This window comes from Podarcis gaigeae (assembly GCF_964106915.1).
Source record: "Podarcis gaigeae genome assembly, chromosome: 18".
NCBI classification, from domain to species: Eukaryota; Metazoa; Chordata; class Lepidosauria; order Squamata; family Lacertidae; genus Podarcis; species Podarcis gaigeae.
The window spans coordinates 10,605,050-10,617,495 of NC_139696.1; the positions used below are offsets into that span (position 1 = coordinate 10,605,050).

Below are 12,446 nucleotides of genomic sequence, written 5' to 3' on the forward strand. Positions count from 1 at the left end.
GAGGGCTGACCCGGAAGTGTATTCCTTGTGGCGCGACGGGCCGGTTCCGTTTGGCTTCCGAAGGAGGAAGGAGGGAAGAGCGAAGGCCGAGGAGGAGGAAGAAGAGGGGGGATCCGAAGCAGGTAGGGGGGGTGAGGGACGCCCCCCAATATTGGCAGAGCTGTCAGCTTTTCCCTTTTCTTGCGAGGAATCCTACTGGGAATAAGGGAATTTCCCTTAAAAAAAGGGAAATGTTATGAATATTGGCTAATTAGGGTTTCCAGCGTTGGCCGAGCTCAAGAGCCTCCAGCGTTTCTCCGGTGAAAATAGGGACGCCCTACCCCATCTTCATCATAAATTTATTATGGTTATATTTTAATAATAATAATAATATTTTTAAAAATACCCCACCTATCTGACTGGTTTGCCCCAGCCATTCTGAGAGACTTCCAACATAGATAAAAACAAAACATTTTTAATACTTCGCTATGCAGGGCTGCCTTCAGATGTCTCCTAACGGTTGTCTAGTTACTTATCGCTTTGGCTCAAAGGTCGCATAACTCTGCACCCTCCAACATTTCTCTGATGGAAATAGGGACATTCTAAGGGAAAGCAGGACATTATGGGAACAAATCAGAAAGCAGAACAGCTTCTGTAAATCCGGGGCTGTCCATGCGAAATAGGGACCCTTAGAGCAGTGTTTCCCAACCTTGTGCCTCCAGCTGTTTTTGGACTACAATTCCCATCATCCTTTGCCACTGGTCTTGCTAGTCAGGGATGATGGGAGCTGTAGTTCAAAAACAGCTGGAGGCACAAGGTTGGGAAACACTGCCTTAGAGGGTCTGCGTCCACCCATTTCATCGAGTCTACTGAGACCCAGAGTCTGCGACCCAGAATCTGTACAGTGCTTTAATTTTCAGTCATGAGGAAAAGAAGTTTTTAAAAGCAAGGAAGGGAGAGACTTTTATGCAGATGTTAGTTCTACCTGGAGTCGAATCCACTGAAGCGAATGGATACGAGTAACTGAGGCCCATTCATTCCCATGGCTGTGCTTGGCCAGGGGGTGTGTGTCTTAAAGCAGAGGTCGGGTGGCCCATATACCAGGGATTCTTAAGCTGCAGCTTCTGCATTGCATGTGGGGTTGGACTAGATGATGACCCCCTAAGGGGACCCTTTCGACTCCACAGTTCTACGATTCTGTGGCCTAACCCAGATGGGCTAGAGTTAGGAAACGATCACAGCAGTGAGAAGAAAGTTTTCATGCAAGGTGGCTGCTTTTCACGCTGGCAGGGGACTGGGCTCCAAGCTGGTAATGAGCAGCAAAGTGGTTGTCTCACTTCCCCCTGACCCGGTGCTCACCCTCAGACCTACAAAATGAACCCAGGATTGCCATAAATTGAAAGCAGCCATCCTGGGAGCTAATAACTTGCATTCTCTCTCTATCTTTGCCACCCTCCCCCTACAAACCAGCTTTTTCTCCAGGATCTGTTTTGAAGCTCTGGATCGTCCACGATGGATTTTCAGCACCGTCCTGGAGGGAAGACAGGGAGCGGAGGCGTCGCTTCCGCCTCAGAAAGCAACAGGGACCGCCGGGAGCGGCTGAGGCAGCTGGCCTTGGAAACGATTGACATCAACAAGGTGGGATTACTCGTCCGTAAAACAGGAAGGTCCACCTACCAACAAGAGGAGTGTTTTGCGTGTGGGAAGGCGAGGACTGGATGCCTGTGTGGGCTCACAAGGACCTGCTACTTGATATATTAACGGGGTTAATATTAATGGAGTATATATAAATGGAGAGATAAACATTTGGAATGTGCACTTGCCGTGTATGGGTGTAGCTTCGAGTTCTCCCTGCTTACCGTCATTTTTTCCCTTTCCTCCAGGATCCCTACTTTATGAAAAACCACTTGGGCTCTTATGAATGCAAGCTTTGTCTGACGTTGCACAACAACGAGGTGAGTGTTCACTGCCCCCCACTTTTTCTGTTCTGTTTTACGCCTCCACTTCCATCGTTGCCCCAAGAGCAACAGGAAGGCTTCATATCTTGCCGCTACCCAACATAAAGGAGCTAGGTAGACCCAGAGCTAGGTAGACCCAGAGGCCTGACTGACTCTGTGTAAGGTAAAGGTAGAGGGGATCCCTGACCATTAGGTCTAGTCGTAACTGACTCTGGGGTTGCGGCGCTCAACTTGCTTTATTGGCCGAGGGAGCCGGCGTACAGCTTCCGGGTCATGTGGCAGCCGGACTAAGCCGCTTCTGGCAAACCAGAGCAGTGCACAGAAACGCCGGAGTGGTACCTATTTATCTACTTGCACTTTGACGTGCTTTGGAACTGCCAGCTGGCTGGAGCTGGGACCAAGCAACGGGAGCTCACCCCATCGTGGGGATTCGAACCACCGCCCTTCTGATCGGCAAGTCCTAGGCTCTGTGGTTTAACCCACAGCACCACCAGCATCCCAGCTGTGTAAGGTAGCTCCCTGCATTTCTGTTTAAATCAGCCATACATTCAAGGTCATGAGGACTGGAATCTTACGAGAGAGGGAGAGAGAGACAAACTGAAGCTCAATGGCAGAGATCTGTTTTGCACACAGAAGATCCCGGTTCAATCTTCAGCATCAGTAGAGCTGGGGAAAGACTCCTGTCAGAGCGGCTGCCCGTCAATGTAGACTAGGGTTTCCCAAGACCAGCGATCAGGGATGATGGGAACTGGAGTCCCAAAACAGCTGGAGACCCAAGTTTGGGAAGCTCTGCTGTAGAGAGTAATGAGCTTGACGCAGTCCGTAAGGCAGCTTCCTCCATTCCTAAAATGCGAGGGCGTCAGGCCTTTTAGACACCTTGTTTTTCTTATTTTACATTTTGATTCTTCGGATGGCTTCTATCCTTATTGCTGTCAGCCTTGTTTGTATGGAACCATGAGGTCTGGTGCCTTATTTTGCTTTTAAGGAGGGCTCTGTAGCTCCATGGAGGAGCATCCAAGGGTCCCAGGTTCTGACCCCAGCACCTCGAGGTGGGGCTGGGGAAAAGTCCCTGCCAGAAACCACAGAGAGCCACTGACAGTCAGTGTAGTCAGCAACAAGACAGTCGGTAGAGCATGAGACCCTTAATCTCAGGGTTGTGGGTTTGAGCCCCATGTTGGTCAAAAGATTCCTGCATTGCAGGGGGTTGCACTGGATGACCCCCGTGGTCTCTTCCAACTCTAGGTAAAGGTAAAAGGACCCCTGACCATTAGGTCCAGTCACGGCCGACTCTGGGGTTGTGGCGCTCATCTCGCTTTATTGGCCGAGGGAGCTGACGTACAGCTTCTGGGTCATGTGGCCAGCAGGACTAAGCTGCTTCTGGCGAACCAGAGCAGCGCACGGAAATGCTGTTTACCTTCCCGCCGGAGTGGTACCTATTTATCTACTTGCACTGGTGTGCTTTCAAACTGCTAGGTTGGCAGGAGCTGGGACTGAGCAACGGGAGCTCACCTCGTCGTGGGGATTCGAACCGCCGACCTTCCGATTGGCATGTCCTAGGCTCTGTGGTTTAGACCACAACGCCACCTGCATCCCTAATGCTATTATTCTATGACCCAATAGCCAGGAACATTTGGAGGCTCCATGTTGGCTGATGTAGTCAATCCTGAGCCCAAGACTTTGGCCCTCTCTTCCTAATCAATTTGTTTCTGCCTTTCCTTCCTACAGGGAAGTTACCTGGCACACACTCAGGGGAAGAAGCATCAGACCAATTTGTAAGTTGCTAACTCTGTGCTCATCTTTGTCTTCTTTACACTTACTTTTATTTAAATCTTCCCCTTCCCTTACCCGCGCATTAGAGATGGAAGAATGCCTCCTGCTTAACATTCTGCTTAAGCATTCTCACCCATTCTTAGACCAGGGATGGGGAGCCTGTGGCCTTGCAGATACTGCTGGAAGAATGCCTCAGTTTATAAGAGGCACTCCCTCTCTTCTTCTTAGACCAGTCATGGGGAAACCAGAGGTTGCACTCCAGCCCCCAGCAGCCGGCACAGGCCAATGGGATTTGGAGTCTGGCATTATCTCGGTGCCTGCAGATGTTTCCCAAACGCTGGCATAGATTTATTCTATAGGGCTTCTGTGTCCATTGAGGGAGGGGGAATGTTCATTGCTCAAGTCGGCTTTTAAAGATAGCTGGAAGCAGCTGCAATGGTTTGAAAACTGGGCATCGGCTTGGCTACTGTGAGAACAGAGTGCTGGATTGAATGGGCCCCAGTTGGCCAAGACAGATAAACTATGGAACTCCCTGTTGCAGGAGCCAGTTTGGAAGGCTTTAAAAGAGAACGGGACTAATTCATAGAGGAGTGGGCTGTCAATGGCTACTAGCCACAAGAGCCATGCTCAGCCTTCACAGTGAGGCGCAACAGTGCTTCTGAATCACAGTTACTGGAAGTCACAGGACTGGCGAGTGCTTTTCTGCTAGAATTCTGTTTGCGGGTTTCCCACTGGCCTGATCCACCAGTGCTCTCCTTAAATACTCTTCTGGCGTTCTTCACTTGCTTAAGGGACATCCTGAGAAGCTGGAAATGCTCCTTGCTTGAAGTGTGGCAAGGAAGGCCGTGCGCCGCCTCTGACAGACATGCAGCCTTTGAGGCAGCTGAGGAAGGTATCCTTTAGACAGCCCTCCTCCACACAATCACAAGCTTTCCTCCCATGGCAGTTTGGAGAAAGCGTCTGCCTTCTCTAAAAAGACAAGTGGGCTTTTGTTTTGTTTTTTTGGTATACACAGTCATGGGAAAAAGACAGCACAGCCCCTTTGAATTCTGTGGTTCTACATATCAAGGCGTAATAACAATCATCTGCTCCTAAAGGTAAAGGGACCCCTGACCGTTAGGTCCAGTCCCGGACGACTCTGGGGTTGCGGTGCTCATCTCGCTTTATTGGCCAAGGGAGCCGGCGTACAGCTTCCGAGTCATGTGGCCAGCATGACTAAGCCGCTTCTGGCGAACCAGAGCAGCTCACGGAAACGCCGTTTACCTTCCCGCCGGAGCGGTACCTCTTTATCTACTTGCACTTTGACATGCTTTCGAACTGCTAGGTGGGCAGGAGCAGGGACCGAGCAACGGGAGCTCACCCCGTCTCAGGGATTCGAACCGCCAACCTTCTGATCGGCAAGCCCTAGGCTCTGTGCTTTAACCCACAGCGCCACCCACGTACCTCCTTAGCAGGTCTTAAAAGTAGGTAAATACAACCTCAGATGAACAACAGCACATCACATATTACATCATGTCATTTATTTAAGAGAAATAAACCCAAAATGGAGAAGCCATGTGTGAAAAACTAAGTACACTCTTACGGCTTCCATGGGAATTTAGAGGCTAAGTTGCTGACAGGGGCTGCTAATGAAATGCCCTTGCTTAATTGATCACCAGCCAGTGCGCCACCTCAATAAAAGCCCAAGTTCTGGCAGTTTGATGGTCTGGAGAATTCAGGTGCATTATGACACAAGGCCAAGGAAGAAAGATATCAGCAGATATCTTAGAGAAGCAGTTGTTGCCGCCTATGAAACTGGGATGGGCTATAAGGCCACCTGCGACCAATTTTAAATCCATCGTTCTACAGTGAGAAAGATTACTCAAAAGTGGGAAACATTCAAGACAGCTGCCAGTCTTCCCAGGAGTGGACGTCCCAGCAAATTCACCCCAAGGTCAGACCGTGCGATGCTCCAGAGGAATTGCAAGAAACCCAAGAGTTTCATCTCAGGTTGCCCAGGCCTCAGTTAGCATGTTAAATGTTAAAAGTTCATGGCAGAACAAGTGTGGTTTGTTTGGAAGGGTTGCCAGGAGGAAAGCCTCTTTTTTCCAAAAAGAACATAGCAGCACGGCTGAAATTTGCAAAGTTGTCTTAAGACTTACGGAACAAAAGTCGACTGGAGGAGGTTAGTGTGTCTGGCAGAAAAATAATTAAGCAAGTGTCAATAGTAGAGAGCTTCCTACGAAAAAATCCTGCATCCCCCCTCTTCCTCTCCCTGGAGTTATTTAAAAGCTGTTTTCCCTCTCCCCCACTCCTTTCTTGTTTTAAAGAGCTCGTCGAGCAGCTAAGGAAGCCAAAGAGGCCCCCGCCCAACCCGCCCCTGAGAAGGTCAAAGTCGAGGTGAAGAAGTTTGTGAAAATCGGCCGGCCGGGTTACAAAGGTAGTGCCCCGCTCTCTCCTTGGGGCTCCGTTTTCCTCCCCTGCCAGATAAGGCTAAGAGTGTCTGCTAGCCAGAGTGGCGAGGCAGCAATGCTTCTGGGTGTCAGCTGCTGGAAGCGGCAGCAGGAGGAGAGGGCTTCTGTGTTCGAATCCTGATCGTGTGTTTCCCAGAAGAGGCATCAGGCTGGCCTCTGTGAGGACAGGATTCTGGGCAGGATGTGATAAATCTGTCGTATCTGTCGTGATAAATTGGGGCGTGGGGGCTGTGTTTGTGTGTGAACACACTTTAATGGCATTTCTGCTACCCGGCAGTCCAGATTCTGCAGCCAGGTTCAGTTACACAAACACTGTTCCTCTGCGTGTTTTTCTTTGCTATCATCCAAAACCGATTTGAAGTCCATATTAGTTACATAATTTTGGGCCTGACGATATATTATAAATTGTGATGTGTGTGCGAGTGTGTTTGTTATGCAAAAATCACAACGTGGGGGAAACTGTGAAGCCAGCCAATGCCTCTATAGCGCCATCCTTATTTCAGACATTGTGATGTATCAGTATACCACAACGTTTAGCTAGTGATATATCACAGTGTTGAAAGTTAGATCCTTCGCAGCCCTAGTTGGTGCTAACTTTAAAAATCCTAAATGGCCTCGGCCCATTATCCCTGAAGAAGCGTCTCCACCCCCACTGTGGTCCAGCTCCGAGGGCCTTCTGGCAGTTCCTTCCATGCAAGAAGTGAGATTCAAGGGAACCAGGCAAAGGGCCTTCTCAGTAGTGGCACCTGCCCTGTGGAACGCCTTCCCGTTCAATGTCAAGGAGATAAACAACTGTGACTTTTAGGAGATACCTGGAGGCAGCCTGGTATCGTTTGCTGTTTTTAATTATGTTTTTAGATATGCTGTAACCCCCCAGCCAGATGGGCAGGGTATAAATAAAATAATAATAATAATAATAATAATAATAATAATAATAATAATAATAATAATAATTACTTATTCTGAGTAATGGGGACAGGCGAGGATCCTCAAGAAAGTCTGACCTCTCAGGTTCGAGCAAGCAGTACAGTGCACTTTCCGAAGCGCTCTCATAAGGTCTAGAAACTTCACTGTCCATTTTTAAGGCGGAAGCTGGATGCGCTCCTTTCAGGCACACACAGCCCCAAAGCCAATGTGCTCTGTGCCTCTTTGCAAAGCCATACTAACCTCCACCTTGCCTTCTTTTTTTGTCCTTCAGTGACCAAACAGAGGGATCCAGAGATGGGACAGCAGAGCCTCCTCTTCCAGGTATTTTCATCTACCTGTTACCTCGCAGCGACTTTGATGTCGCCAGGGCAAAACCATCCCCTGTTGCCAGCGTGACTTAAGACAGCTTATTAATTCTGAAATATTTTTGCCCACCCCACTTCCCCTCCTCCCTCCTTGTCCCTGACCCTGGGAATAGCCAGTGTGGTGTAGTGGTTAGAGCAGGGGTTCGCAAAGTGGGTGGGGCTGCCCCCAGGTGGTTGTGGTGGGATTACCTGGGAGCTCGTTAAGGGGTGAGGGTGCTGCTGGAGGTGTAAATTACTATCAGAATTTGGAAAACTGCTACTGCTGGATCAAGCTGATCAATTTTGTTGAATTAACCTAAGTAGTTTTAATTGGATATCGAACAAACGGACAATTAATGGTTACTGTTTCGAGTTTTTTTGCCTTATTATCTTTCATAGTGGGTTTTGCAAACCACTATTCTGAATAAGAGGGACATCTAGGACTTGCTGATCAGAAGGTTGGCAGTTCGAATCCCCGCGGCGGGGTGAGCTCCCGTTGCTCCTGCCAACCTAGCAGTTCGAAAGCACGTCAAAGTGCAAGTAGATAAATAGGTACCGCTCCAGCGGGAAGGTAAACGGCGTTTCCGTGTGTTGCTCTGGTTCGCCAGAAGCGGCTTAGTCCTGCTGGCCACATGATCCAGAAGCTGTACGCCGGCTCACTCGGCTAATAAAGCGAGATGAGCGCCGCAACCCCGGAGTCAGACACGACTGGACCTAATGGGCAGGGGTCCCTTTAACTTTACCTTTCTTCTGAATAATGTTCTTTATACAGTAGGGATGAGTTGATGGATCCAAGGGGACAGTGCTCCCCCACAAAAAAAGAAAGTTTGTGAATCACTGGGTTAGAGTGTCAACCAGGGGAGACACCAGAGTTCAAGTCCCCACACAACCAAGAAGCCTACTGGGTAACCTTGTGGGGGAGGACCACCTCGCAGGATTGTTGTAGGGATTAAATGAGGAGGAAAACACTTTAGTATTGTTTATTCCATTTATTTCATTATTTGTTTCATTCATATGCAGGCCATTATCAAAAGATCTCAGGGCGGTATGCAACCTTGGAAACACATTGCAAAATATAACTAATAAAAACATAATTAAAACATAGATATAAAGCATAGTGACAGAAATCCTAAAATAACAAAATAGTCATCATAAAACAGTCCCGTCCCCCCCATTTACAGGCTATGAATTATTTAATGGCCACAGGCCTGGGTAAAGAGGAATATTTTTGCTTGGCGTCTAAAGACATGTAGTGATGGTGCCAGGTGTGCTTCTCTGGGGAGAGCATGCCACAAAAGGGGGGCCACCATTGAACAGGCCCCGTTCTTGTGTTGCCACCTTTCAGCCCTCATGAGGAGGAGGCACAGGAAGAAGGGCCCCAGACGATGATTGCAGGGTCTGGCTGGTTCATATGGGGAGACGCAGTCCTCCGTATGTATAGGTGTGTGAGTGTATTTATGTGCAAAGATAAATGTTTGGGGAGCCACCGCAGAAAAGGCCTTGAGCCTTTTGGAGAAAAAGGTGGGATACGAGCACTATTGATAAATACATATTCTTGGTTGATGTGGGGAGTAATTCCTAAATCCAGCAAACAAATTTAATGGCGCAGATCGATTATCCGGAGATCGCTGAGAGCATCATGCCCAGACATCGTTTTATGTCCGCATACGAGCAGAGGATTGAACCCCCCGACCGGCGCTGGCAATATCTGCTGATGGCAGCAGAGCCCTACGAGACCATCGCTTTCAAGGTGAGCGGTGCTTCCGCTATCCTCTTTGTTTAGTAGGCCGTATACTGTATTTTTCGCTCCATAAGACACACCTTTTTCCTCCTAAAAAGTAAGGGGAAATGTCTGTGCGTCTTATGGACCGAATGTGTGGTCACTCGCTGGCTCCCTTTCCGGCCCCGGCCCCTTGCCCAGGCCTCCATTGTTGAATGTTCTGCAGACGGAGGTTTGTTTCCCCAGCGACATGTGACTGGCTGATTAGATGATCTGTCTGGAAACTGTAGAAACTGCTCCCTTTCCTAAAGAAGCTGCAGAACAGTGAGTTGAACCCCTAAAAACAGGATTTTTTCCCTTTGCAAAGTAAACTCAACAACTGTGAGCTGATCCTCAAAAAAGGGGGCTTTTCCCCTTTGCAAAAGAAGCTGCACAACTGTGAGTGATCCCCAAAAAACAGGGCTTCCCTTCTCTAAAAACTAGGCACGTCTTATGGTCAGGTGCATCTTATGGAGCGAAAAATACGGTTTTTAAAAAAATAAAAAGTGGGGAAGACCTGGGTGCGAGAAACAAAATTTGGTTGGGGATTTCAAAAGTGGAATTGGGCTTTTTATTCCGAGACTTGTGCGGAACCAGAGAGGGGCTGCTTCGCCCTGGGTGGAAGAAGCTGTACGTGACACGAAGAAGCATTTAGTATATGACAGTTTCCGACATCCTGAAAGCCCCTCCGTCCGCAAACGTGCGAGGTTGGGCTGTTTGGCCGAGGGTGAGAGCTGAAACGAGCTTCTAAGAGGCAAGATGGGAAACCTTGGGGTACATTTTCTAGCTTGGCAATTGATTTATGTACGGCTGGTTAGAGCGTGGTGCTGATAATGCCAAGGTTGCAGGTTTGGTCCCCGTATGGGACAGCGACGTATTCCTGCATTGCAGGTGGGTGGACTAGAGAATTCTCTTTTTTAAAAAAATTATTAGCTTTTTAACATATCGTTTTCAACAGTAATAAACATACTTTTCCATCTTATATAGTTTTTTTGACTTCCATCAATCACATCTGAAAATTTTCCAATCTATTCACTTAATATACATTTTTTACTTTCACTATTACATTTAAATCTCATAACTAATATCTCTATTCTTTCTCTAGTTTGCAATGTTTCATATATTTCCCCTTACAAAACGTCTTGTAGTCCTACTAGCATAATTTGTTGATTACAGTTGCTTTCAAATAGTTCGTATATTTCTTCCAATCTTCTTTAAATCTCTGGTCGCGCAGGTTTCGAAATCTTCTTGTCATTTTATCTAATTCTGTGGACTAGAAAATTCTCAGGGTCCCTTCGAACTCTACAATGGTGTGGTTCTAACTTCTACAGTTAAAATGGCTGATTAAATCAGATGTCCAAAACGAGTTTTAAAAACCTACCAGTGTGCAGATAGCATTATATTCTGCTGTTGTATGCGCTTTGGCTAAGCGATAGACATTCTTACTAACGCTTTCCCTCTGCTCAGGTGCCAAGCAGGGAGATTGACAAAGCCGAAGGCAAGTTCTGGACCCACTGGAACCGAGAAACGAAGCAGGTAAGTGGGGTTGGGGGGGGGGAGAGCAGGGCTGGGAGGGTCTGGAGCCATGGGCCAAGCAGTGCTGCTCCGACTCTTCAGGATTTCGGATTTGCGGGAGAGAGAATCTTCTGGTGAAGAAGATTTAGAGACTTTGATTGCAATTTCTGATCGTTTGTATTAGTCTACAGGTGAAACTCAAAAAATCAGAATATCATGGGAAAGTTCATTTATTTCAGTAACTCAACTTAAAAGGTGCAACTAATATATGAGATAGACTCATGACATGCAAAGCGAGATATGTCAAGCCTTTATTTGTTATAATTGTGATGATTATGGCGTACAGCTGATGAAAACCCCAAATTAACAATCTCAGAAAATTAGAAGATTAAATGAAATCAGCAAAACAAGGATTGCAAATAGAGCAATATTGGACCTCTGAGAAGTAGAAGCATGCACATGTAATCAGTACTTGGTTTGGGCCCCTTTTGCAGCAATTACTGCCGCAATGCGGCGTGGCATGGATGCTATCAGCCTGTGGCACTGCTGAGGTGTTATGGAAGACCAGGATGCTTCAATAGCAGCCTTCAGCTCTTCTGCATTATTCTTTTCCACAATATTCTAATTTTTCAAGTTTCATCTGTATAAATAGTGTTTAGTGCCCTTGTTATTGGCCATCGTGTTCTGCTATTTTGTTCGGCTTCCCTGGAGATGAAGCCTGGGACCACTAAGCACCAGATCCGTATCCTCTTTGAACGTCCATCTGCTGGTACCCACTGGCTCCTATATTCGTGGCAGAGAGGCTGCTGCCTAGTGGCTCTGCCAGGGGTAGCAATGCTTCTGATGTCAGTTGCTGGAAACCAAGGGAGGGGGAGTTGCCCCTGCGTTCGAATTCTGCTTGTGGGCTTTGCAGAAGAGGCATCTGATTGGCCAGAACAGGATACTGGACTAAGCCAGGCTCTCCGACTCTTGATGGTAACTCTCTCTCTCTTCCTCTCTCCTCTCCCAGTTCTTCCTGCAGTTCCATTTCAAGATGGAGAAGCCCCCAGCCCCACAGAGCATCCCTGCTGGGCCGGCCACCGTCAAGAGGCCCCCGCCGCCCCCGCTCATGAACGGCCTGCCCCCCCGCCCCCCGCTCCCGGACTCCCTCCCCCCGCCTCCCCCCGGAGGGATGGCCATGCCCCCCATGCCACCCCCCACGGGGCCCGTCCCCATGCCCCCGGGTCCACCGCAGCTCCCGCCAGCTCCCGGCGTCCCTCCCCCCGCTCCCCTGCCCCCCATGCTGAGACCCCCGCTTCCCACGGAAGGGCCTGGCAGCATCCCCCCACCGCCCCCCACCAGCTGAAAAAGCCGTTCGGGGGTTTTGTCGCAGACTTCCTTCGTCTCCCGGTGCCTGCTTCCGACGTCTGTTTTTCTCGCTCTCCCCACCCCCTTTTTAGAATAAAAACACACACTGGTTTGGAATCCTGTATCTTCATTTAAAACAAGTTCCTCCATTTCTGGAATTGCCTTTTGTTGTGTCTAAGAAATCAAATGCTGGCTTCTAAACTTCTTTAGCAAAGGGCGGTCGTTTTGTAAGGAGAGTCTCAAATGAATCCAGCAGGGTATTTTTTTAGGGTGTGGGTGTGTTTAGAACAGTTCTTATATCGAGCCACGCAGGAGACAAATCAGTAAAATAATGAAAGGTCATTGGGCAAGCCCCAGAGTCCTTGATCCATGGCGGCGGGGCTACCTGTTGCGT

The 12,446-nt window shown here is 48.4% G+C and overlaps 1 protein-coding gene across 3 annotated transcripts; it reads left to right on the plus strand.

Annotated features, from left to right (window-relative positions):
• Window position 1: 1 nt before the first annotated feature.
• Window positions 2–12,169, plus strand: SF3A2 (splicing factor 3a subunit 2). Of its 3 annotated transcripts, none has more exons than XM_083720691.1 (9): window positions 2–131; window positions 1,450–1,617; window positions 1,863–1,934; window positions 3,663–3,709; window positions 6,017–6,126; window positions 7,359–7,408; window positions 9,041–9,181; window positions 10,658–10,726; window positions 11,715–12,169. In XM_083720691.1, the coding sequence occupies exons 2-9, from the start codon at window positions 1,492–1,494 to the stop codon at window positions 12,048–12,050; spliced, it is 951 nt and encodes a 316-aa protein (XP_083576817.1). In that variant the 5' UTR covers window positions 2–131; window positions 1,450–1,491; the 3' UTR covers window positions 12,051–12,169. The 3 variants fall into 3 exon arrangements, with proteins under 3 accessions (XP_083576817.1, XP_083576818.1, XP_083576816.1); XM_083720692.1 differs by having other exon boundaries at window positions 13–122; XM_083720690.1 differs by lacking the exon at window positions 2–131 and having other exon boundaries at window positions 1,415–1,617.
• Window positions 12,170–12,446: the final 277 nt, after the last annotated feature.

Bases quoted from the DNA above. Each gene is read 5' to 3' on its own strand.
- SF3A2 (XM_083720691.1), top strand. From the start codon at position 1,492: ATGGATTTTCAGCACCGTCCTGGAGGGAAGACAGGGAGCGGAGGCGTC. The intron at 6,127-7,358 runs GTAGTGCCCCGC...TTTGTCCTTCAG, and splicing joins CGGCCGGCCGGGTTACAAAG to TGACCAAACAGAGGGATCCA. The intron at 10,727-11,714 runs GTAAGTGGGGTT...CTCCTCTCCCAG, and splicing joins GGAACCGAGAAACGAAGCAG to TTCTTCCTGCAGTTCCATTT.